At 39.5% G+C, this 27,858-nt stretch overlaps 2 protein-coding genes across 6 annotated transcripts in view; both read right to left on the bottom strand.

Moving 5' to 3' along the window:
• Positions 1 to 6,371, bottom strand: part of adss1 (adenylosuccinate synthase 1) — a 34,722-nt gene extending 28,351 nt beyond the window's left edge. Inside the window, exons 1-2 of the mRNA XM_067454457.1 lie at positions 6,126 to 6,371; positions 1,323 to 1,425 (exon numbers count right to left, since the gene is read on the bottom strand). Of these exons, the coding sequence (XP_067310558.1) occupies positions 1,323 to 1,425; positions 6,126 to 6,314 (292 nt within the window). The 5' untranslated portion in view covers positions 6,315 to 6,371. The remainder of the gene's footprint in view (positions 1 to 1,322; positions 1,426 to 6,125) is intronic.
• Positions 6,372 to 8,285: 1,914 nt separating this feature from the next.
• The window catches only part of inf2 (inverted formin 2), a 65,513-nt gene continuing 45,940 nt past the window's right edge, over positions 8,286 to 27,858 (bottom strand). The window contains exons 14-23 of one of the 5 annotated variants that reach the window (XM_067454863.1): positions 27,362 to 27,432; positions 24,618 to 24,725; positions 23,930 to 24,000; positions 23,701 to 23,821; positions 21,745 to 21,909; positions 21,560 to 21,662; positions 18,499 to 18,651; positions 15,119 to 15,673; positions 12,397 to 12,450; positions 8,286 to 8,899 (exon numbers count right to left, since the gene is read on the bottom strand). In XM_067454863.1, the coding sequence (XP_067310964.1) occupies positions 12,398 to 12,450; positions 15,119 to 15,673; positions 18,499 to 18,651; positions 21,560 to 21,662; positions 21,745 to 21,909; positions 23,701 to 23,821; positions 23,930 to 24,000; positions 24,618 to 24,725; positions 27,362 to 27,432 (1,400 nt within the window). In that variant the 3' untranslated portion in view covers positions 8,286 to 8,899; position 12,397. Of the gene's footprint in view, positions 8,900 to 12,396; positions 12,451 to 15,118; positions 15,674 to 18,498; positions 18,652 to 21,559; positions 21,663 to 21,744; positions 21,910 to 23,700; positions 23,822 to 23,929; positions 24,001 to 24,617; positions 24,726 to 27,361; positions 27,433 to 27,858 lie in introns of those variants that run through there. The other 4 variants (XM_067454864.1, XM_067454865.1, XM_067454866.1 and 1 more) reach the window with 4 other exon arrangements.

Here is a 27,858-nt window from a genome sequence, read left to right as displayed (position 1 = left end):
ACAACAGCATTTGTTATTTTTTTACCTCATATCAGACGAATCTCATCAAGTTTTCCCATCGGCTCTAACTTCCGTCTAGTGAGTTTAAGCTGCTGCGCGATCATAGATATATATTATGTAGATCCTCATTCAACCGATACGCCCAGGCACTAATGAGGAATCTATATATATATATATATATATATATATATATATATATATATAGGGCCGGGACTTTAACGCGTCGATTAAGATTAATTAATTACTGGACTTCAACGCTTTGATTAAGATTATTTACGCAAAAAAAAACAAAAACACAATTTTAACCACGCTTATTTTTGCACCGCGGAACGTTTTTCAATGAATGAGTTTCGACGGACCGATTATACTGGAACACCAACTAGTGTTCACGAGTCACGACAACAACAAACCACAGTGAACATGAGAGAAGAAGCGGATGAAGCTCTGCTTGGCCCCGTGGATGAGACATTTTGTTTTAAAAACGAAAGGATGGAAGCGTCGTCAAGAGCATGGTTGTGTGTAAGCGATACAACAAGGAATTTGGGTATCACCGCCGCACATCGAGCCTCAAATATCACTAATATGCTTTTGCTACACTTAACGGCAAACATTGCACTGGTCTGCTGGACTGAAATAAATAAACTATATTTTGTTGATTAAGCTTATGTGTTCAGTCATTATTCAATGGGATACTAAACATCCATGTGAAAAATTACTTCTCATTGTTCTCAGGCCAAATATTTATATGCAATTAAAATTCGATTAATTAATTACAAAGCCTCTAATTAATTAGATAAAAATTTTAATCGAGTCCCAGCCCTAATATATATATATCTATGATCGCGGCGGTTTTTGACCTCACCTAACAGAAGTTAGAGCCGATGGGAAAACTTGATGAGATTCGTCTGATATGAGGTAAAAAATAACAAATACTGTTGTGTTTCTCACAGAAACCGATCGGTTCGTGTCTTCAGACACCAATGTGTCGTCAGGAGCAGCAGGGTTTGTGTGCACGTTGTCTAAGCATGTTTGTTTGTTTGTTTGTTTGTTTGTTTGTTTGTTTGTTTGTTTGTTTGTTTTTCTCTCATAGACTTGTTACCCATTCACCCCATTATATGATCGACACACAGCAACGGTTGAGTTAATAATCTTCATTTGTGTTCTCCTGAAGAAACAAACACACCTACATGTTGGATGCACTGGGGGTCAGCAGATACACATCTTAATTTCCTTTTGTGGGTGAACTAACCCTTTAAACATGTGAAATGCATCACTATATGAATCCAGATCTGTGCACTGGACTGTAAGAGTCTGCTTCTCACCGATGAATGATGTGCATTTAGTGCTGATTATTCCACTCGGGAGAAGATGGAAGTCATATTCCTTCTCATCCACCACCACTGTGTGACCAGCGTTATTTCCTCCCTGTAGAGAGACAGAACAACTCATCACGATGGAAACAAATCCTGCTGTCTATAATAATGCAGCTGCACTCAAATATAGCTTGTTGGTCTAACTTAATAAAATTATGACACATATTTCCACACTATTCCATTATTACACTATATCCTATTCCACAATATATGTAGCAATGCATTCGGTAAAGGTCAAACAGACGGTTGTCAGTGTATTGTAGAGCGGCTCTAGAAGGAGCAGAACCTCATTGAGCCTCATGTTAAAATGCCCAACTTTACAGCAGAAAAAAACATGTTTACAGTCTGGGACAAATTGTGGTTTTGGCCTATTCGGCTAATTTTGACCTTCATGACGACTGTGAGGGGGTGAATCTTTTTATAACTCATTCGTTTACGTTATATAAAGCCTTAAAGTTCTGCATAATTAAGGGCGTGGTTACTTTGAGTGACAGGTGGATAGCCATTTATCCGCCGTCTATAGTCATTGCGTCACATAAGCTCCGCCCACATCCCAATTCTCAAAGGGGGACTGCAGGAGGATACAAGAGCTCTGATGACCACACAGCTGATCCACGATTGGCCGATTCACCGCATGACAGCGAACACGTGCGTTTCGTGTTTATTCTAAAACCTTACGTTATGCTAATGCTCACAAATCATTTATTTACAACAGTAAAACCTCTTTTCATCTAGCACTCGGAAAGCGTTCCACCCATAGGGGCGGCCATTGCTAACCAAGCCATCACCTGCTGTTAGCATCCCATTGACTCCCATTCATTTTTGAGTCACTTTGACAGTGAATAACTTTACTTCTGAGGTGTTTAAAGACTCCATTTGTCCATTGTTTATTTCTAAAGAAACACGACAATGTATAAAAGGCTCCATTACCTTGTATCTTACACTATCGCCCCGCAGAAGCTGTTTTTGTTAAAATAGGCTAACGATTGCGTCATAACCAACGCGACTCTGTCGCACAGTTGAGAAATTACCGTATAGACCTGAGGAGACGCTCGCAGGCAATCTTTACTGTCTATGAGGCAGTCGGGGGGACGTGGAGACATAAAGTCTGATAAAGTCAAGGGGGAAGAAGCCCATAGTGAGCCAAAAGCAACGGGAGAAAACATTAAAATAACGTGATTCAGATTTCTCTTTCCACAACTACTAGAAGACCTACAGCTGTCCGACAGGAGGCTCACGTCACATCTACGTCCTCAAGCTCAGTCTGAGCCGGCGCAGTTCGCTCCGCCATCAGGAAGTGAGTGCTCCTATACTGACATCACTTAACGCCGTAGAAGGCAATGGGATCGCTCCGTCCATTTCTTTTACTGTCTATGTCTGCTTTGCGAGTGAGCGCGCGCATGGGGGTTCAGGGACAGGTCACAGGAGTCGCAGTCACTGCTGAAAGTGGACGCGTCTTGCAGGGAAGATGGCAGAAAGTGCAGAGCCCAACTCGACCGCAGCAGAGAAAGAGATTTTAACTCCATAATCTAAAAAGCCATGTCTGGAAGTACGTTTGATTTTGGTCGGTAGGAGGTAAAATTGTTGAGCCGCGAGATAAAGTTATATGCAAGCTATGTAAGATACAGTTAGCATACCATGCCTCATTTTATTTAACGTTAAATAGAAACATTACTAAAGTGTCGGCTACTGTACTGACTGAAGAGATTGCAGGAATAAAGGATAAATGCACTGCTTCACTGGTGTGATTATTTACCATGTCAAGGAAAAGCTCCATGTTTAGCACATCACAGCTCGCTCGGAGCGCTCAATATGCTGTAAAACTTCAATTAATATTACTGAATGAAGCCTGCTATATTTGGGACAAGAGTCGTGAGTCTCGTGACCTTAAATTACTTGCACAAAACTCTTGATCAGCTCTCAAAGTTTGTTCATTTATAGCGTTATCCGAAGTGAGGGCGAGAGAGAGAGGTCTGCGCTCTGCGGTCTTGGCTATTAGTTAATTTATATATAATAATAATTATATAATTTATAATAACAATCTACTTGTTTTTGTGTAAGTAATACGTTGTCAAATATGTATAAACTTAAATAGACTACCTTTACAAGTAGTTAATGTCTCTGTATTAATTTGTCCTGTTATTGACGTAATGCGTCATTTTTGAGCAATTTTGACTGCCCTATAACCAACGCGACTCTGTCGCACAGTTGAGAAATTACCGTATAGACCTGAGGAGACGCTCAGAAACAATCTTTACTGTCTATGAGACAGTCGGGGGGACGTGAAGACATAAAGTCTGATAAAGTCAACGGGGAAGAATGAGGAGAAGCCCATAGTGAGCCAAAAGCAACGGGAGAAAATATTTAAACAACGTGATTTAGATTTCACTTTCCACAACTACTAGAAGACCTACAGCTGTCAGACAGGAGGCTCACGTCACATCTACGTCCTCAAGCTCAGTCTGAGCCGGCGCGGTTCGCTCCGCCATCAGGAAGTGAGTGCCTCTAATTGACCTCACTTTCCGCAGTTAAAGTCTATGGGATCGCTCTGTCCTTTTCTTTTACTGTTTATGGTTTTACCCCGTATTTTTATTGAGATTTGGCATGGGCTACTGCACTGCACTGACAGATGACAGTTGCTCGCCCCCCTCTTTCTCCCCCTGCGTCGCTGTGCCACACCCACCCCACCCCCTCCTCTCAAGGCCATCCACACCCATTTAAGTAGCCTTTTACAAAAAGATTGTGAGGTGGATTTGAGCTGAAAGAGGGGGTTTCATGACCGGTGCGTCATGTAAGCACTAAAGTATGCTGGTGCGTTGCACGATGTCGTTTTTAAACCCGGAATCCTGAGATCCGAATCCTGAATCGATTCATTGATTCATTGATTCGTCGTTATTTAGTTTTTTTTGAGAACAAAAACTCTTCTCTTCTCTTCATAAATGATTGTAGAGCCGCTGTAGTGAGATGGGCTTTGTAACGACGTCTTTAGTGCCTTTATGGGTCTTGAGAGAGGAAATGACATTGGTGTCAATGAAGGCCTTTCTGAGCCATCGGATTTCAACACTAATATCTTCATCTGTGTGTGAAGATGAACGGAGGTCTGACGGCTGTCCAACCACAGGAGGAATTCATGACAGAATTTACATTTTGGGGTGAACTAACCCTTTAATCCAACAACAAAAGATAAAGAAAAAAATCACTCTCTCCTCCTGACTGAATAACTTTTGTCAATAAAAACAAACGCATCACTTTTAGCCGTATTGTATTAAAGGGACTTTTTACTGTAGCATTTTACAGTAAAACTACGATCCTTTCAGATGCTTTATAAGTGACCCCAAAGGATAGTTTGCAGTCGACGGAAACCTAATCCAAGGAGCAAACCGAACATCAACAACTTAAAGGTTCTCAGTCCAAATTTACAATCGGGAGACCTGGAAATACGACTCCAGCGTCAGAGCTTGCCCTTTACTCAGACACACTGTGTCCAATGGAGAACACAAGCGTCCAGACTGCTCTCAGACGAGCCTCTAACGCCAGCGCCGTGCCCTTCTCACATGTCCAGAAACGCCGGGAATGTGACCCGAGTTCAGCGAAGGGCAGGGAGGAATTCTGGCACTGACATTCAGCCAGATTCAGACTCACTGTCACAAATGAAAGATTGGGCTGAGCAGCCATGAATTGTTCAGAATAATTCATACTATATAATGCAATAGCATTTGTTTTTAAGTTGCATGTGAGTAAAAATGATAATGAGTCTGAATAGGGCCGTAATCACTCAATAGACACTGACCATGTTTTAGATTAGTTTTTTTGACTGATAAGAGTTTGTCAATGACCAGTTCTTAACTCCAACAGTTCTGAAATATGCAGTTACATTCATGAACATCTTCAAAATTAACATTATTAAAGTGAAGACACAAACATATAGCATATATAGCAACATAAATACATATATATATTCCAACATTACTAATCAGAATAATTTCTGAAGGATCGTGTGACACTGAAGACTGAAAATCACAGGAATAAATAATATTTTAACGTATGTTAAATTAGAAAAACATTATTTTAAATTGTAATAATATTTCACAATATTACATTTTTTTCTGTATTTTTGATTAAATAAAACCATGATTGGTGAGTATGAAAGACTTCTTTCATTAAAAATAGTAATGTTTCCAAACTTTTGACCGGTACTATAAATATATATAGTACCAGTCAAAAGTTTGGATTTATATTCTGTCCAAATAAACCTGATATTTCTCATATGATATTTCTTATTTGTGCACATGCTAAGTTCAGTTGTATTTGGAGATGACATATTCAGCACATCTTAGGTTAGAATATCGAATTTAAATAAAAAGCAAACAGTTTGCTATAATTATATTCTATTGAATTCATGATAACTATATTAATTAGTTTCTTACATATTAAAGTAAGTTTTACTATTATTATTTGAAGTGGTACCCACCATTAGATTAGTCATTGGTAAAGTATTAATTGCGATTAATTACTTCAATACGATTAAAATCCATATTTTATATATATATATATATATATATATATATATATATATATATATATATATATATATATATATATATATAATATGGATTTTAATCGTATTGAAGTATATATGCATTTAGTAAAATAAAAAGAAATAAAAAAAAAAAATAAAAAAAAAAAAAAAGAAAAGTTTGTCTATTAGGCCAATTTATGGTTTAGTCAAGCTTTTGGGAGTTATATTATTACCTGACACCTGCACACGATGTCGGACTCCGTTGCCAATAGATCGACAACTTTCCCCTTGCCTTCATCTCCCCATTGCGCGCCCAGAACCACCGTGACTTTGTTCCCTGAGTCGTTTCTTGGCCGTTTTAAGGCGCCCGTCGGCGGGTTCGAGTAGCTCTTGTGGTCGTTCCCTGACCAGCCCAGAGACATGATGAAGAGTCCGCGGGAGCGAGTCTAATGACAGCGGGCACCCGCGCGCGCTCTCGCTCATAGAGACGGAATGGGCGGGTAGAGAGAGGATCCAGATGCGGGCGGGACATAGCGGCTCCGAACTTTCTCGGAAATATTGCTCATATTTTTCGCTTTTTACTGCTGATTTTCACTTCAACATCTAGTAGAGTTATTCAGCGTCGAAACATAAATTATTCACTCAGCTGAGGAGAGGGTCCTGTCACGTGACACAGGCTACTTTTCTCACCGCTGGCTAGAATAGACCAATCGAGCATAAATAACTAAATAAATAAATCCGTCCTAATAGTGTTCGAAATTAGATCTAGATAAAAAAGTTTGTCAGGACAAACTTTAAGGTTGGCTTGAGAGAGCTGGACCAAAAAGTTTGAAGAGGTTTTAATTAATAGATAGATAGCTAGATAGCTAGATAGATAGATAGATAGATAGATAGATAGATAGATAGATAGATAGATAGATGGATGGATGGATGGATGGATGGATGGATGGATGGATGGATGGATGGATAGATGGATAGATAGATAGATAGATAGATAGATAGATAGATAGATAGATAGATTGAAAATAGTTTAAAGTAGTTTTAATTAAAGTAATGTTTAATTAATATCTTAGATAAGGGTTGATATGATATTCATTGTGGTTGCTAGGGTGTTGCTATGCAGTTTCTAACATGCTTGGAGTGGTTGCTAGGGTATTCTGAGTGGTTGCTAGGGTATTCTGAGTGGTAGCTAGGGTGTTGCTATGCAGCTGCTAAGGTCCTCTGGATGGTTGCTAAGCAGTTGCTAAGGTACTTGTGGTGGTTGCAAGGGTATTTTGAGTGGTTGCTATGGTATTGCTATGCAGTTGGTAAGGTTCTCAGCGTGGTTTCTATGCTGTTGCTAGGGTACCCAAGTGGTTCCTAGGGTGTTGCTATGGTACTCCTGTGTTTGTTAGGTTGATAGATAGATTAGAAATATCAGATAGATAGATCCTCTCTCTCTCTCTCTCTCTCTCTCTCTCTCTGTGTGTGTGTAAGTATGATGTGCTTCAGGTGTTTCAGATACAGGCGGACATAGAGGTTCCGAACTCTCTAAAATATTCCTCATATTATCACTTTTTACTGCTGATTCTCACCTCAACATCTAGTAAAGTCTAATAGTGACTGCTAAAGCAGATTTAAAAAGAATGTGGATGCCAGTAACCAATCCTTGGAGTTTATATATTTAAACGATTATATTTGTAAGCGTGCACAGATCTCCAATAAGATATTTGAATGCAATCCAAAGAGGATAGCCCAGAGCGCCCTCTGAAGGCAGAAACCCAGACACGCACATGTGCATCTGATGCGCTATTATTACGTTACGAAGCCACTACAATCAAAGACCCTATCAAGGAAAGGCTGGTCACTCTGCGGCCATATTTGCAACACCTCCAGGCAGCTATTTCATGCATTCAAAACCAAAATCTGGCATGAACTATCCCATAAATGTTGTTCTTTATGCTCAAATAGCATTAAAAATGTTTCTTTTTCAGGCTAATCGAGCCAAAGCACATGTACAGTCCTAAGCACAAGTCTCAGGTTTATATAGGAACCGGAGCTTCTAACAGCAGCTGCAGTGACGCAATGACTTTACCAATCACTGATTGGGTCTTTTACTTTAGAAGGCGGGACTATTCTATGTTAGTTACGCCCATTCATAAGTAATAGGAGTGAACCGTGGTACTATATCTATGGTCTTTGCTACAATGCACCATTGATATTTTTAATTTTATCTTGCTCATGTGATAGGACATCAGCTGATAACGCTTGTTGAACTACTTCATGTGCTGACAAATATCACTGAAATTGATATCTACATCATTAAGGTGTAATTTGTAGTTTCAATATATTTCACTATAATGAAATCAGATTTAAATGTGAGTCTGAGTATTATCAATGAACAAACCTGAACACTGAGTGCACATTTCATTTTTATTTCTATATAATTTAGAGATTTTCTTAACATACATAAAAATACATACAGACATCAATATGAAAGTTGTACTCCAATGAAGATACTCAACAGTCCAGCTCAACCACTGCAAGCGTAAAATATCATCATTTCTGCGAAGAAATTATTACAGTAATACTTTAGAACTGATATTATAAGAATGGACTGATACTTCTTAGGTTTATGACAAACATCTTAACGTATAAAGGTTACATTCAGAGGAATATTAATAATGAACAGCAAGGGTTCTTGAAGGTTTCAGAAACAGCACAGACTCTTAAAAGGATCATGATTAGCCATTTTTTTTCTCTCTATAACCTCTCTTGAATGTAAACAAAGTTTTGGAGCATCATAAATGTATCTTACAGTGTGCAAATATTTAAATATTCAAATCTGAAGATTTAGCATTTAAAAACACTTCAGGCCAAACTCTAATACACAGTGTACAGTGTGTATTTCTTTAAAGTACGCCGAAGGTTGTTCCTCGAGGCACCAGATCCGACGGGATAACAGGATCAAGGCAGGAACACGCTCAACTTTTCCTTCTCCCTTTTGTTCTCCTTTTCCTGGAGCTTCCTGAAATGTGTGGGGAGAAAAAACAAGTTTAAACATTCAGCGGCAACATTTGGCCTCTAATGCAAAGAAAATCAGCATAAAATTACGATGCTATGGAAGCTTGTTTTCCACCAGAAAAAAAAGGCCCCTACCATGGCTCGCCCACCTGGCCCTACGGCTCGCCCTCCAGCCTCTATGGCTCACCCACCGGGCCCTACGGCTCGCCCTCCAGCCTCTACGGCTCGCCCACCGGGCCCTACGGCTTGCCCACCGGGCCCTACGGCTCGCCCTCCAGCCTCTACGGCTCGCCCACCTGGCCCTACGGCTCGCCCTCCAGCCTCTATGGCTCACCCACCGGGCCCTACGGCTCGCCCTCCAGCCTCTACGGCTCGCCCACCGGGCCCTACGGCTCGCCCACCGGGCCCTACGGCTCGCCCACCGGGCCCTACGGCTCGCCCACCGGGCCCTACGGCTCGCCCTCCGCCCACTACGGCTCGCCCGCCAGCCCCTACCGCTCACCCTCCAGCCTCTACGGCTCGCCCACCGGGCCCTGCGGCTCGCCCTCCGCCCACTACGGCTCGCCCGCCAGCCCCTACCGCTCACCCTCCAGCCTCTACGGCTCGCCCACCGGGCCCTGCGGCTTGCCCTCCAGCCTCTACGGCTCGCCCACCTGGCCCTACGGCTCGCCCTCCAGCCTCTACGGCTCGCCCACCTGGCCCTACGGCTCGCCCTCCAGCCTCTACGGCTCGCCCACCGGGCCCTACGGCTTGCCCTTTACCCCCTACGGCTCGAACTCCGGCCGTTCAGAGAAAAAAAATTCAGAATTGAGAGATGTAAACTCACAAATGTGAGATAAAAAGTCACAATGATCTGTTAAAATGTTTTATTCTGTGGCGGAAACAAGCTTCCATATGGTGGAGGATAAGAGACCGAGGTGTCTTAAGAAAGGAGTGAGGGATTTTGGTCCATTTGCTGAAGAGGTTAATTCAGAAACACAAAACACAATGGAAACCCAAAATTAAATCCAAACAAAGATGATGTATATGAAAACTTTAGAGTTTTAGAGCATGTTATTTGTGTAATATTCAGCTGAGTACGCTCTTCTTAAACATTCCTATTTCACACACACCATTTGATGATCTTGGTGTTCAGATTGTTTATTCTGCACATTTGGACTCATTTCTTAACTATTCGCTTAGCTTCGCTTTCACAGACAGACCAATCAAAACCTCAGTTCAGTCTTGATGTAAACCCTAAAACACATCGGGTTAAAGGTCACAAGTCAGATAAACTGACCAGTATCTTCACATTCTTCCGCTGTCAATCATTTACTGTTAATCATTAAAAAAGCATTTTGCTGTGATTTACACTTAACACTGGTAGACATTTACATAAATATGCACTTCCATTTGAGATGATTAAGATGCATTCCATTTATCAGAAGTGAACTTTCTATTAAAAGAATCCTGAAAAATTAAATGTATCGAGGTTTTATGTTTTAAACACTGATAATTATCATAAATATCAGGTCCTCATATGAGAATGATTAGTGAAGGATCATGTGACCCTGAAGACTGGAGTAATGATGATAAATTCAGCTTTGATCACAGGAATAAATTACATTTTATTATATATACACATTCAATAGAAAACTATGGAAGTTTGTGTCCGCCACAGAATATAAAAATATAAAAAGGTATTTCCAACTTTATTACCTTGCAAATCCGACTTCATATACTGGCAACTACCACGTCAGGTCTCGCGCAACTACGACTTGGTGTAAATTATCTTTAAAAAAAATTCTGTGGCATAAACAAGCTTCCATATAAAACAACTATTTTGAATGGTAATAATATTTCCTGTATTTTTAATCAAATAAATGCAGTGACCCCAAACTAGTTTATAATAATTAAAGGGGCTGTATGAAAGAATTTTTATGTATTAAAAGGTGCACTATGCAACTTTCCGTCCACTAGAGGTCGCCTATTCAAAACAAAGGCGTAGTTTGATGATGCAACGTTTGAGCGCAGTATCTTGGGACATGTGGTCTTCACCTCACAGCCGGTGGAGAATAGGACTCGTGCAGAAATCATGTTGATGGATGCGGTTATTAACGTTACTGTAGTGAAGCAGAGCAGGACGAGTGTTGAGGAGCTGAGCATGGCCGCTGGAGCGATTGTTACACACACACACGGCTCGCGAGCACCCGGACTTTTATGACGGGACGAGACACAGTCGCCGGGCGCCCACACTATTTCCGCTCTTCCGGTCATGATTATAAGGTAAAGCAGCTCTGTTTATCAAATTAGATACATTTAAGTATGTTTAAAATTATGTTATGACGTTACTCTGTGCGTTCACTTGTTCACACTGCTAAGAGTAAAGCGCTCCTGCCAAATAAAACCCAAAACCGAGGGTAGCGCAGATATGACGCGATTGACAGGCGACTCACTCAAACGCTATGCTGACACGTCCCGGTCATTGGTTAGTTAAAATAGCAATTCTCTCACAATTTACAAATAGTTGGAAACATTTGGGATATTGTAAGTACTCAACTGAACAAAATATATAACACCGGCCTAGTGGTTTTTGGATATTTTACTGCAAAAATACTACATAGGGCACCTTTAATTGCTTTTTTACTTTTGTTTGTAATGAACAGCTTGTAATGAAACCTAAAAAACAAAACTTTAATCGACTTCCTATGTTGAAAGCCTGTAGACTGATTTTTACGTGAAGGACGTTCTGGGCAGGAAAATCAAAAGTATGTCACGATTTTTTGTTCTACTCTATGACACGATACCCACGAATGCTTATACAATGTTTAGCATAACAGCAAAAGAGCCGTTCTGTGCTGTAATGTCAATGTATAATACAAAGAAACGATTCATTCAAACTACAGTCTCACATAATCAGATCTATATAGTTTATAATCTAAGCGTAATCTTAAACAGAGCTGGTTCAAACATTTCCACATCTCTACGATCAGATGCTTTCTAAACGCTGTGTTCATTTGGTTATTAAAAGGAAAGCGCTCAGCACATTCACGTTCATCTAAACGTCGCTCTAAGAAGAGTGGACGGTGCTGGGATGTTAAAACATCTTGGTCGCGAGTATATCGGGGTGTTGAATAACAGTATCATGCATTAAGATCTGCTGCAGTTCATGTAACGGCCACCGGTGGCGCTATTAACATGGGCTTCTCAATTCTACATAAAGCCCCTTTAAGACAACGATTCAGATTGTTGTTAAAATTACAGACAAGCAAAGGAATGGAATCAATTATGAGACAAAAACTGATTTATACAAGACAAACAAATGATTCTGTCCAGGACAAACCAGAGAAAGTTTATTTGCGGGGCCAGAGACGGGCCCTCAGAAGAGACCACAGGCAGATCCCCACATGATCAGAGACAGATGTTAATAACAGTGGACACATGTCGGTCGGTCAGGACAGAGTCTGGTTAGAGATCGGTCAGGCTCGGCCCGGTTAGTTCTTTAGTCGGCGTTTGACCTACCTTACTGCAACACACACGCCTTTTTAGAGCGTCCATTGCCTCTGTTACCCTCGACTTCAGAGAGTCAAAGAGAAAGAGACATGCTGAAGAAATGACTGACATTCACTTCAAGGCAATGCACTGACGCCAGACACTTACATCTGACGAGATCAAGCAGAACACACCAGAACACGCTCTAACATGTTTCAGGAATTGTCATCGTAAAAATACAACAAATGACAATTTATGAACATGATGTCCAGAAATGATCAGTCATTTCAACCAAAAATCAAAAGCCTTTGAAAAAAAGAAAAAAGAAATTCCATTGTGACATTATGTAATGATAATTTGAGGATCCATTTAAAATAAATGAATTAAACTAAAATAATAATAATATTAAAAAAATGATATACTTAAATGAGATATATATATATATATATATATATATATATATATATATATATATATATATATAAAGGGCTGTCAAACGATTATTTTTAATCACGATTAATCACGATTGTCATGAGTTAACTCGCGATTAATTGCAATTTAATCGCAGATTTTTATTCATTGTAAATGTATCTTAAATTAAGTTTGAATTAAGTTTTTAATACTCTAATCATCATGGGTATATGGACTAATATGCATGCTTTATGCAAATGTATGTTTATTCTTAGTGAAACCATATAATACTTATTCAATAATAATCAATAAAACAGCCTGAAGACTAGATATGTAGTCACAGGTCACAGATGTTTATCAAAGAACTTATTCTGAATTTTTAAGCTAGGTTTAAGAGACATGAACAAGCAGGGATTTCAAATAAAAATATGGTAGCTTATAGGCAATAACTGCACTTTTTGTTTAGAATATTAATGATAACCATTTTCTTTCCCTGCTGCATCCTTTACGTCTATGGCTTATCCCGATTTATCCAACTACGGATCAAACAGAAAATGCGCGCTGCATTCACGCGCGTTAATAAATGTAGTGCCGTTAAAATGAATTTGCATTAACGCATTAACTTTGACAGCCCAAATATTATATATTTTTTATATATATATATATATATATATATATATATATATATATATATATATATATATATATATATATATATATATATATATATATATATATATATATATATATATATATATATTTATATATATATATACACACACACACACACACACACACACAGTAAAGGATTATTAGGAACACCTGTTCAATTTCTCATTAGTGCAATTATCTAATCAACCAATCACATGGCAGTTCTTCAGTGCATTTAGGGGTGTGGTCCTGGTCAAGACAATCTCCTGAACTCCAAACTGAATGTCAGAATGGGAAAGAAAGGTGATTTAAGCCGTTTTGAGCGTGGCCTGGTTGTTGGTGTCAGACGGGCCGGTCTGAGTATTTCACAATCTGCTCAGTTACTGGGATTTACACACACAACCATTTCTAGGGTTTACAAAGAATGGTGTGAAAAGGGAAGAGCATCCAGTATGCAGCAGTCCTGTGGGAGAAAATGCCTTGTTGATGCTCGAGGTCAGAGGAGAATGGGCCGACTGATTCAATCTGATGGAAGAGCAACTTTGACTGAAATAACCACTCGTTACAACCGAGGTATGCAGCAAAGCATTTGTGAAGCCACAACATGCACAACCTTGAGGCGGATGGGCTACAACAGCAGAAGACCCCACCGGGTACCACTCATCTCCACTACAAATAGGAAAAAGAGGCGACAATTTGCACAGGCTCACCAAAATATCACAGTTGAAGACTGGAAAAATGTTGCCTGGTCTGATGAGTCTCGATTTCTGTTGAGACATTCAGATGGTAGAGTCAGAATTTGGCGTAAACAGAATGAGAACATGGATCCATCATGCCTTGTTACCACTGTGCAGGCTGGTGGTGGTGGTGTAATGGTGTGGGGATGTTTTCTTGGCACACTTTAGGGCCATTAGTGCCAATTGGGCATCGTTTAAATGCCACGGCCTACCTGAACATTGTTTCTGATCATGTCCATCCCTTTATGACCACCATGTGCCCATCCTCTGATGGCTACTTCCAGCAGGATAATGCACCATGTCACAAAGCTCAAATCATTTCAAATTGGTTTCTTGAACATGACAATGAGTTCACTGTCCTAAAATGGCCGCCACAGTCCCCAGATCTCAACCCAATAGAGCATCTTTGGGATGTGGAGGAACGGGAGCTTCGTGCCCTGGATGTGCATCCCACAAATCTCCATCAACTGCAAGATGCTCTCCTATCAATATGGGCCAACATTTCTAAAGAATGCTTTCAGCAGCTTGTTGAATCAATGCCACGGAGAATTAAGGCAGTTCTGAAGGCGAAAGGGGGTCAAACACAGTATTAGTGTGTGTTCCTAATAATCCTTTAGCTGAGTGTAGTATACTATTTGTAGTGCTTAATGCTAAATGTAAATAAATGGAAAGGAAATGTTATCCAAGAATGAATTGCCATTTTCTTTTGATTTTGGGCTGAAATGTGACCCGGTCATCTTTTCATTAGTAAAATATCTGGGATTGTGAACGGCAGGAAAATGTGTTTCAGAAATATCCCAGCAGCTTGACTTTAGCAAAATGTTATAAAATTAAAACATTATAAATAGTAACGGTAAATATTTACAGTGTTGGTTTTAGAAACACAACGGACACTGGATTTCAAGCAGCAGTGCTGAACAACATTACCTTTATTACACATATGAGTGGATTACCTTCATTACTGCTTTTTTTGGTTCTTTGGAAGAAAGGTTTCTTATTTTCAGGTTTCTGGGGGGCGGGGCCTACATGATGAGTGGGCGTGGCTTGCGGCATCTCTCCGTCTACATCATTTCTTGACGACTCGTTACTGTTGCCATCAATGCAGTCGTTTCTCGACTGAAGAGGGTCGTCCATGCATTTGTCTTTATTCTCAACAGCAGCTTTTAAAGGGTCAGATGTGTTTACGCTCAGGTCGGTGAATGTAGACCGGCTGTTATTTGAGTTGCTGTTTAGTTGCTGTGGGTCTGTAAGGCATCCTGATGAAGCCTCAGGCGGATCTGCTGCAAGTGTGTGTGTGGAAGGGCTTTCCTCCAGGTTTAGGGCTGTAGAGTTTATGGGGAGTGTGTGTGTGGAAGGGCTTTCCTCCAGGTTTAGGCCTGTAGAGTTGATGGCAGAAGGGTCAGCTTTCCCCAATGAGGACGCTTCAGTTCTGGGATTGGTGTTGCTGCCTGTGTCCGGATCTTCTGGAGACGATCCGGCTTCTTCTTCGACAGACCTGACATTTGCTGCTTCAGAAGGAGAAGAGATGGGTTGACTAGAGAATGGAGACGTCAGCATCTCTTTCAGTCGGCTTACACACATACACACACCTCTTTCGTCTCATGTGAGTTTACAGCATGTTCGGGTAGTTGAAGTCACGGTCCTGCCGTGGGACTCGTTTTTTTTGCCCAATTATTTAATTATTGCACATGCATTTTTATGAATATAAACTAAGTGACTACATGATACTGTCACAGAGTTGCCTCACAGCAGGACTATTTGAAAAAGAAAAAAGGCAGGGCTGCATGATTTGGAAAACGTATCCAATCAGGATTTTTATTTAAAAATCCCATTTTTAGGTTTGTGGTGCATGTTTCTGATCATATCAATATGCCTGAAAAATAACAACAACAAAATAATAATAGACAAAATTGCAACTAATTTCACTGTAAAAATGTATAATAATATTTATTTAACAGTACAAATGTAAAATTAAAAAACAAATGTCAGTTTCTCCCTTTTCGATCATTTCGTAGGGTTTTAAAGCAGCCATACTATATAAATATATATTAAAATAAATATTATATTATATAAAACCATATTGTTTTATTTTGATTATTCATGCAGCCCTATAAAAAGATGACGAAAGCAGAATAACCTAAAAGAAATTACTAATTTAAGAAATTAATATCTTAATAAACACTACTTTTTAGATTTAGATTTTCTTTTAATTTAAGAAAAAACACCAGCTTTGCAGTGCTTGTTTGTGATTATATCAATATGACTAATAATAATAATAATAATAATAATAATACCAAAAAAATACAACGGTAATATTGCACTGTAAAAAAAATCAAGCATTTAAGAAAAAAAATAATATTAACAGTATAAAATGTAAAATTAGAATATAAATATATGTCAGTTTTCATTTTCAAACTTGTATTTTGATGGAAAAGGGCAGGGTTTTAAAGCAGCCATATTTTGATTTATTTTGATTATTCATGCAGCCTTGAGCTTAAAAATGAGCTTAAAAGAAAACTCAAATAACCTAAAAGAAATAACTTATCTTAATAATCTACATATCTTAATAAACACTACTTTATGATTTTGTTTTAAAATATGTAATATTTGTAATATTTCACTGAAAAAACAAAAACGCCAAATTATTCCGTAAAAAAAAACACTAACAGTACAACTGTAAAATTACAACGCTAATATTTATCTTAATTTCACACCAAACTAATTTTTAATGGGAAAAAAAGCACATCATCATAGCATTTAGTTTTTAGATTAATTGATGGTCTAAATGGTGCAAATGTTTTTTCCACCCTTTATAATCAGCTTTTTTTTATTACACACACACACACGATAGATAGATAGATAGATAGATAGATAGATAGATAGATAGATAGATAGATAGATAGATAGATAGATAGATAGATAGATAGATAGATAGATAGATAGATAGATAGATAGATAGATAGACAGACAGACAGACAGACAGATAGATAGACAGATAGACAGATAGACAGATAGACAGATAGATAGATAGATAGACAGATAGATAGACAGATAGATAGACAGATAGATAGAGTCAACTACCCAGTTTACACTCATTTACATGCAGGTTTGTTAACAGTGAAGCATTTAATATCACTGGCACATGACTGACAGCTCAGACTGATGTAAACCACCAATCAGAAGCAGTGAAAAGGTGAAGCAGCAAAGCCGATTGGTTGAGCAGCAGGACGTGAGGAATCAGGCTCAAATCCCAAAAGTCTAAACCCTCACGCACCGACTCTATAAGTGACTGGACAAGCAAACACGCTTCGGCTTTAAAGGGGTCACATGCTGATGTAATCATGTGTTTTATGTCTTTTAATCGTTTCAAAAGAAGCTTTTTTTGGACTGCAGTGAAAGCTACAGTTGGTTATTATATCATACATTGAACTGAGAAGATCGAATGGGCTTCCCCTTTAAAGGACAACTCTGGTGAGAAACGACCCTAGGGGTAATTAACAGACCGAGTAGATCGTTCTCTGGGATGCGTTTTCATGAAAATCGAATGTAAAGAGTTTTATCTCTAAACACAGATTAGCTTATAGCGCTTGTCTACGGGGCACAGGGTCAGTGAAATTAAACCGCTAGTTAATACCACTAACAGCTCAACATAGCCTCACACTAACACGGCAGCATAATGAGGGTCCCTACAGGCAAACCGAAGCATTGAGAACTGTGTAAGAGTACAAACAGTTTAATAAGAAGATACTTTATAAAGACAGAACATTACGCGTTTACAGACGGCAGCCATCTTGGAAAACAGTCTTCCGGAAACAACGGACCATATGAGACTCTGTCACAGTTCATCTCTTAGCACAGCGCTCGTGGCTCGACTCGTCGAGACTGTTCTCCAAGATGGCTGCCGTCTGTAAACGCGTAATGTACTGTCTTTATAAAGTATCTTCTTATTAAACTGTTTGTACTCTTACAAAGTTCTCAATGCTTCGGTTTGCCTGTAGGGACCCTCATTATGCTGCCGTGTTAGTGTGAGGCTATGTTGAGCTGTTAGTGGTATTAACTAGCGGTTTAATTTCACTTACCCTGTGCCCCGTAGACAAGCGTTATAAGCTAATCTGTGTTCAGAGATAAAACTCTTTACATTCGATTTTCATGAAAACGCATCCCAGAGAACGATCTACTCGGTCTGTTAATTACCCCTAGGGTCATTTCTCACCGCAGTTGTCCTTTAATCCACTCACTATCGACAACAGCACAAGCCAGCAGAGAAACGAACAGATGCGTTTGAGACTTTTGCATTGAGCCGGTGGAGAGCCTGACAGGTTCATGTTCTTACCGGACGGTCCCGTATCCCTATGCATTTCACTAGAAGGGGCACTTTCCGTTTCGCACCTGGGACGAGTCTTTCTCAGATGGAAGCCCTTTCGGATGTCCGCCAAAAGCTGATCGATAATGCAGCCTTCCTCCTGCGGGACAGGGCCTCTCCTGACTGGAAGAGTGGAAGAGAGATTTCTGTTAGGGTTGGGCAACATATGGAAGCTTGTTTCCAACATGGATTTAAAACAAAAAAGAAATGTAACTATCTTGGAATGCAGACATTTTTTTTTTTTTTAGAAATACAAGTTTATACCTCCAAATTGACTTTTTTCCCCCTCAAAATTGAGAGTTAATGTCTCGCATCTGACTTTTCCCTCTGGAATTCTAAATTGACATCTCGCAGCTGACATTTTATCTTCGTAATTCTGAGTTTACACATCCCATAATATATATTTTTTCCATCGAATGAAAAAAAGTTTACATTCACAATTTCTGCCATTTTTTTAATCACAATTTATTTTTTAAATGAGGTTATATTATATACATATATATATACACACATACACACACACACATATATACACACACATATATAAATATATATATATACACACACACATATATAAATATATATATACACACACACATATATATATACACACACACACATACATATATATATATATATATATATATATATATATATATATATATATATATATATATATATATATATATTTTTTTTTTTTTTTTTTGTGCTGGGGAAAATTAATCATGATTAATTTGCATCCAAAATAAAAGTTTGTGTTTACATACTGTGTTTAATTATTATGTATATACAGGTCCTCCTCAAAAAATAAGCATATTGTGATAAAGTTCATTATTTCTCCTAATGTAATGATAAAAATTAAACTTTCATATATTTTAGATTCAATGAACACCAACTGAAATATTTCAGGTCTTTTATTGTTTTAATTCTGATGATTTTGTCACACAGCTCATATAAACCCAAAATTGCATCCGATCAATAGAAGAAAAGTGTTTTTAATACAAAAAAGTCAACCTTCAAATAATGATGTTCAGTTCTGCACTCAATACTTGTTGGGTAATCCTTTAGCAGAAATGACTGCTTCAGTGCGGCGTGGCATGGCGGCGATCAGCCTGTGGCTCTGCTGAGGTGTTCTGGAGGCCCAGGATGCTTCGAGAGCGGCCTTAAGCTCATCCAGAGTGTTGGGTCTCGCGTCTCTCAACTTTCTCTTTACAATATCCCACAGATTCTCTATGGGGTTCAGGTCAGGAGAGTTGAGCACAGTAATACCATGGTCAGTAAACCATTTACCAGTGGTTTTGGCACTGCGAGCAGGTGCCAGGTCGTGCTGAAAAACCAAATCTTCATCTCCATAAAGCTTTTCAGCAGATGGAAGCATGAAGTGCTCCAAAATCTCCTGATAGCGAGCTGCATTGACCCTGCCCTTGATAAAACACAGCAGACCAACACCAGCAGCTGACATGGCACCCCAGACCATCACTGACTGTGGGGACTTGACACTGGACTTCAGATATTTGGGCATTTCCTTCTCCCCAGTCTTCCTCCAGACTCTGGCACCTTGATTTCCCAATAACATGAAAGACAAAAAAGTACTTTGGACCACTGAGCACCAGTCCAGTGCTGCTTCTCTGTAGCCCAAAAGTGTCTTGACCTGGGGGATGCGGCACCTGGAGCCCATTTCCTGCACACGCCTGTTCACGGCAGCTCTAGATGTTTCTACTCCAGACTCAGTCCACTGCTTCCGCAGGTCCCCCAAGATCTGGAATCGGTCCTTCTCCACAATCTTCCTCAGGCTCCGCTCACCTCTTCTCGTTGTGCAGCATTTTTTGCCACACTTTTTCCTTCCCACAGACTTCCCACTGAGGTGCCTTGATACAGCACTCTGGGAACAGCCTATTCGTTCAGAAATGTCTTTCTGTGTCTTCCCCTCTCGCTTGAGGGTGTCAATGATGGCCTTCTGGACAGCAGTCAGGTCGGCAGTCTTACCCATGATTGCGGTGTTGAGTAATGAGCCAGGCTGGGAGTTTTTAAAAGCCTCAGGAATCTTTTGCAGGTGTTTAGAGTTCATTAGTTGATTCAGATGATTAGGTTAATAGCTCGTTTAGAGAACCTTTTCATGATATGCTAATTTTTTGAGATAGGAATTTTGGGTTTTCATGAGCTGTGTGCCAAAATCATCAGTATTAAAACAATAAAAGACCTGAAATATTTCAGTTGGTGTGCAATGAATCTAAATTATATGAAAGTTTAATTTTTATCATTACATTTTGAAAAATAATGAACTATGAATAATGAATCACAATATGCTAATTTTTTGAGAAGGACCTGTACATAAAAATACATACACATTTTATTTATATTAAATTATTTATATTAAATAATTAACCTTATATAAATATATTTTTTTTATAAAAATATATTTTTCTTAAATACATATATATACAAACACATGCATGAGTATTTATATATACATAATTATACACAGTATACATACATATATTATGTAAACACAATTTTGGATGCGATTAATTTTCCCCAGCACACACAAAAAAATAATTATACACACACACACACACACACACACACACACACACACACACACACACACACACACACACACACACACACACACACACACACACACACACACACACACACACACACAACTTTTAAAATAATTTGTGTGTGATTAAAAAAAAAGAGGCAGAATTGTGAGATGTTAATCACGAATAATTTTTCCCCACCACTAATTTTGGATCTCAAATTTCTGACTATTTTCTCAGAGTTGCATGGGAAAAAAAGCTCACAATTACCTTTGTTTTTCTTCATGGCGGAAATAAGCTTTTGGTTGCAAATATTAGAAGTGAATGTATAACATTTGGTCCCATTAACAGTTCTTAAACATCTGTATTCTTCCACCGACGTGGACTCAACATCACACTAAATACTGAATCCACAGCAGAAGAAAAACTGGGCGCCATGACAAACACAATTATTAGACATACGCTGGTTAATTAGATTAACGACTCACTTATCTTCCCATCTTCTCCTTTCTGTCTCTTGGAGTCCTCCTCCGCCAGCTGCTGCTTTCTTTTCTCGGCTTTGGCAGCTTGTTCTTTACGGTTCTTGTTTTCCTACAGGAAGGAACAACCTAATTGGTGCTCAGGTATATTTCATGCTCTCTGCGGCAGGAACAAACCACTCAGAATCACAGACCTTTAAGGCTTTGAGGAAGAGCTGCCGGAAGATCTTGATGGTGCTGAAGAGTTCATCCAGCGAGAGCTGACCGACATCTTCACAGAGATACTGAGCCAGACTACCTTTCCTGTTGTCTATGTTTGTGAAACGCTCCTCCAGAGCTTTACACGCCGTCAAGTTCCTCTACAGAAACACAGGCAAAGGCACAGTTAGAAACAATAGCAAGTTATGATTCGCTGAAGTTAATGTACACAGTCAGGCATAACATTATGAGCACTGACAGGTGAAGTGAATAACACTGATGATCTCTTCATCACGGCTCCTGTTAGTGGGTGGGATATATTAGGCAGCAAGTGAACATTTTGTCCTCAGAGTTGATGTGTGTGAAGCAGGAGAAATGGGCAAGCGTAAGGATTTGAGCGAGTTTGGCCAAATTGTGACGGCTAGACGACTGGGTCAGAGCATCTCCAAAACTGCAGCTCTTGTGGGCTGTTCCCGGTCTGCAGTGGTCAGTATCTATCAAAAGTGCTCCAAGGAAGGACCAGTGGAGAACCGGCCACAGGGTCATGGGCGGCCAAGGCTCATTGATGCACGTGGGGAGCGAAGGCTGGCCCGTGTGGTCCGATCAAACAGACGAGCTACTGGAGCTCAAACTGCTCCAGAAGTTAATGCTGGTTCTGATAGAAAGCTGTCAGAATACACAGAGCAGCTCAGTTTGTTGCGTATGGGGCGGCATAGCCGCTGACCAGTCAGGGTGACCTCTGACCCCTGACCCCGCCGAAAGCACCAACAGTGGCACGTGAGCATCAGAACTGGACCACGGAGCAATGGAAGAAGGTGGCCTGGTCTGAGGAATCACGTGTTCTTTGACATCACGTGGATGGCCGGGTGTGTGTGTGTGTGTGGCTTACCTGGGGAACACATGGCCCCAGGATGCACTATGGGAAGAAGGCGAGCCGGCGGAGGCAGTGTGATGCTTTGGCCAATGTTCTGCTGGGAAACCTTGGGTCCTCCATCCATGTGGATGTTACTTTGACATGCTCCACCTACCTAAGCATTGCTGAGACCATGTTCAGCCTTTCATGGAAACGGTATTCTGGTGGCTGTGGCTCTTCCAGCAGGATAATGCTCCTGACACAAAGCACAAATGCTTCAGGAATGGTTTGAGGAGCTCAACGACGAGTTTGAGGCGTTGACTCGGCCTCCAGATTCCCCAGATCTCAATCCAATCGAGCATCTGTGGGATCAGCTGAACAAACAAGTCCGATCCACCTCGCAACTTACAGGACTTAAAGGATCTGCTGCTTTAAAGGCACAATATGTAATTTTTCACCGCTTTATGTCTCTTATTCAAAACAAAGGCGTGTCTTGACTCTTGAGTGGGGGGAGCTTTTATTCCATCAGTTGAACGCTTCCTCTTCTTCCGCTCATGTGTGTGTAAAGCAGCACTGTTTATCATATCACACACATGTGAGTGTGTTAAAGTGATGTTATGATGCTACTATGAGACACTTGTTCACACTGCAGTGAGTCAGATCATATTAGGCGGTAAAACACGGTACTCTGTACGGTAAATCAACAACACCAGATTTAAACAACAAGACTAACTGTTGAGCTGGAGAACAATCATTAGTTTCTGTCCATCAATGATCCAAACGGTGTCTAATAAAACACACCAGATATTAAAGCGGCGACAGTGTTGCCATGGTTACTACAAAATCAAAATTAAACAGGAGGGTAACGCAGGTGTGATGTCACTGATAGGCGAGAAACACACGGTCCGTGTCCTGATTAATCTAGCTTATTTCTCTGGATTTAAACATTCGGGATAATGTAAATACACAAGTCAACGAAACATATAACACTGTTCTAGTGGTTTTTGGATATTGTGATCCAAAAATCTTACATACTGCACCTTTAATATATTTGATTTATTTAATATTCACAATAGTAGCATTTAAGAAGTGTTTCTACCTCAATAAGCCCTAAAAACTGCTCCTTGACATCCTCGACTGATGAAGACACCTTCTTCTCTGCATCTTTTAGTCTCTTCAGAAGATTATTTGTTTCTGCCTGAATCGAGTCCAGATTTACACTGAAAGAACAAACACACACAACGCAGCAGTTAAGACTGAACTGACAGCGCTGATCTTGTGACACACACACACACACACACACACACACACACACACACACTCGTTACCCAGCTGCTCTCTCACAGGCCTCGATGTCTTCTGGAAGGTTCAGCAGCTCCGGGTGGTTTAACTCGGCTTCCTGGAAATCACGAGATGCAGAGATTCAGTAAAGGACGCCATTAAAAGCAAAGTTTAACCTTAAAATAAGTATAATTTATTTTATATTCATCTAATTCTGACCTCGTAAAAGACTTTATGCTGCCAAGCACACACCAAAAAAAGATCAAACCACAAGTTCTTGAGTCATAGGAACTGTGTAACTGAAATAACTATTGTCATTTATGTGTTTTTTTGGAGATTGACAGTATTTAAACACACTATACTTGTACAGACTGTTGTGGAAAAATTGAGCTAATATGAGTCTCTGCCATTCAGGACACTTCTGTGCTGTGTTTAACACTCTTACCACGTGTGGAAAACTACTGAGAGGGATTGTTTTGAATATGGGGGTATAAGAGATTGTGACTTCTGTTATGTCTTCAGTTCACACTCGATGCAGGCACTGATGACTGTGGCTCTCTTGCAAGAAATAAACCTTTATAAAGATAATTGGCTAATGTTTGTCTTTTATTCAGTAAAGCGACAGAGTTAATTATTTTTGCCATTACAGGACAGGGTTGGAACAGCATGAGTAAAACTCAAATGTTATATTTGGGTGAACTTACGCTAAAATGACTAAAACACCATTACTAGTACCTCCAGGATGTGATGTAAGAGGGTGATGCGACTCTTGTTTGCTTTGGTTTCGGTGAGTTTCAACAAGGAACCAATCTTGAATCCCTCAGCGTTTCCTGTGTGACTTCCCTGGACAAAAATGAATACATTCACTAGACACTGTGAATACACTAAACAAACACAGTCTCCAAGGTGTTTTACAGCCACAGACGGGATCCTGAATTACCAACAACATATTCTAAGTTTACATGAACAAATGCAGTCAAGCACTGATGTATAACCATCTGAATGAATAACCATACAAATATAATAATATATACTCTAAGAAGATTAAACTCTTTAAAGTGCCCCATTATACTATTTTAAAGGCTCTTAGACCGCATTTACACTAGAGGTCGACCGATTCATCGGATTTGACGATTAATCGGCACCGATAGCTGATTGGTGGAACAATCGGTTATCAGCAAAAATCAAAACCGATAGTTTTTCCGGTTTGCGTCCGTTGCGGGAGCGGCTGAGAAGGCTGCTGTCATTACACAGTAGCCTACGAGAGCTCTGAGAAGGGTCTGCTGGCATTATATAGCGCGAGAGCGGCCTGCATCATGCCTCCAACAGAAATATAAACGCATTAGACGTCAATACATATGTTGTTATTTTGATAACACTTAATATAATACAATAATATTCAATTTGTAACATTAAGTAAGGTTAATAACTGCTGTAGAAGTATTATTCATTGTTAGTTTTATCTGTTAACCTTTTTTATGCACTATGAACTAACATGAATGATTAAGGTAGAATTGTATTGCTCGAATATTAATACATGCTGCAAAATGTACATTACATAATGCATTTAGTTCATGTAAGCTAAATAAATACATCATTGTTAACAAAAGGGACGTGCAGTCTGTTACCTGACATTTACATACATGTTTCTAGGTTACAGCTAAAGAACAATTTATTTGTAATATTTAAATGTTTTAGTTATTTTTCTCTTAGAACTCATTTTAATATTTTCATATTTGCCAATGAAATTTAACACATTTTCATGGTTCAGCACTTTTTTAAGTTTCTTGTAATAAAGTTCAGCACTGCTTTCTTACCTGTTATATTACGTATTATTATTATATTTTAATCTAGTATCTTTTTAAAAACTATCGGTCGATTAATCGGTTATCGGCAAGCGAGGTCCAACCTAGCTATCGGTATCGGTAAAATCCACTATCGGTCGACCTCTAATTTACACTGCATGGTTCAAGTGGCCCAATTCCGATTTTCATGTGGCACAGATCGGATATGACATGTGAAGGTGTAACCAGGAAAACCCCCCGCATGATTCCGATATCCTCAGATCAGATTCAGGCCTCACCCATATGTGGGAATAAATCCGTTATGAATCGGATACGTGCATAATGTAAGCGGTCCGATCGGATATTCCCCAGTAAATGCGAGTTGGACGTCAGTGAGAAAATTACAGAGGCGAATGATGTCGACTCAGGTGGACACGAACTGCGATCAAGGGCCAGTGTTGCCAAGTCCGCAGTTTTCCTGCAGAATTGGGCTACTTTAACACAGTTTTGAGTTGCATTTGGACGGGTTTTGTTGTGAAAACTTGGCAACCCCGTCAAGGGCTCTCCTCTTTTTCTCCGCTTTACGAGAGAAATGTTTCGCTGACCTTTAAAGATGTGTGGAAAAGTGCAGACAGCAAAACATTGAATAATCATTTTGTCTGCGTCCATTGCATATCACGCCGATTTTCTTCCTTTTTCGGCTAAGAGCGTCTTGGGCTGTTTCGTCAGTGTACAGTGTAAATCGCTTTTAAAAGATGATGTAAGCGGGTCGTCAAAAAAAATCAGATATAGTCACCAAATCGGAATTGTGCATCGAGACCTGCAGTGTAAATGCAGCCAAAATGTTGTTTTGCCATCTTCTTCAACAGGTTCACATGCATCTAAGGTCATAAAACCCTTTATTTGTCTCAATCTCCACTGCAGCATCAGCTCTTTTCTCTCAGTGTCTGAAACGCTTCCGTCAATGATTCAGTCTCTAAGCTCCGCCCCTCAGAGTTGCTCTGCTCTGATTGGTCAGAAAGCAAACGCTCATTATCATAGGGCGGGGCTAAGAGACGCTGTCTTTTAGGAAACTCCATTTATCTTTGAGATTTTACCAAAGAAGCTTTATTAAACACTGCATGAATATTACTAGGGCTAAAAAAAAAGTATCGGAATATCGCAAATGTACATATTGCAATATGCATAAAGCAATGGCTCGCAATATCTGAAAGATTTTAATAGGCTACATCAACATTGTGAAAAGTGTAAGTTTTTGGACACACATTGGGCAGAGAATAGACTGGGCTTAACGTTACTGTTACTTATGTGACTTGCTTGACGTTAAAGAGTTATTAAACGCAATAATTTGTGAAAAACAATAATTTGCAGTCTTGCGCTGTTTGACACACACACACCGAAACGTGAACAATTTTTGACAAAATTATTCTACAACACAGCTGGCCACTTTCAGAAGTTGCAGCGATGCTTTCTTTTCCCAGAAAGAATGTGAAACGCAAATGGTTTCATTCTCAGTTAAATATTTTTTTTACTGTCATTTAAATAGATTTTGCACACTAATTGCAATATTGTATCGCATATCGAAAATCGCATTATTTAACAAGAGATCGCATATCGCATTTCTTCAATATCGCACAGCCCTAAACATTATCCTAAAAACCATAATAGGGCCACTTTAAATGGTGTTTTCCTTACATAGTTGAGGAAGTTTCCAACATCAAGGATGAGCTTGCAGAAACTAGGCAGCAGTGAACTTTTCCTGAGACCTGCGGGGTGACACACACACACACACACTCACATTTAATTGTGTGTGTGCTTAGAAATACTGTAAATGTTAAACAATAATGTGTGACAAACATTAACGCATGCATTGATGATTGCACATTAACTGTGAACACATCTCACGCCGCGTGTAAATATGCATGACAATCTCACTGAATGATTCAGATCTCAAGAAATAAACTGCACCTTGAGCATTTAAGGAAGAATTTAAAAGTCATCACATTTATTTCTAAAGAGCTTAAAGGGATAGATGACCCTAAAATGAGCGTGTGATGTTTATCTGCTGACCCCCAGGGCGTCCGAGATGTAGGTGTGTTTGTTTCTTCAGGAGAACACAAATGAAGATTTTTAACTCAGCCGTTGCTCGTATAATGCGTGTCAATGGGGTGTATTTCTATGAGAGTAAAAAA

Source organism: Pseudorasbora parva, chromosome 10 (genome assembly GCF_024679245.1).
Source record: "Pseudorasbora parva isolate DD20220531a chromosome 10, ASM2467924v1, whole genome shotgun sequence".
Taxonomy (NCBI): domain Eukaryota; kingdom Metazoa; phylum Chordata; class Actinopteri; order Cypriniformes; family Gobionidae; genus Pseudorasbora; species Pseudorasbora parva.
Note: the sequence above shows the minus strand (reverse complement) of the source record. Positions and strands in the feature narration are given on the sequence as shown.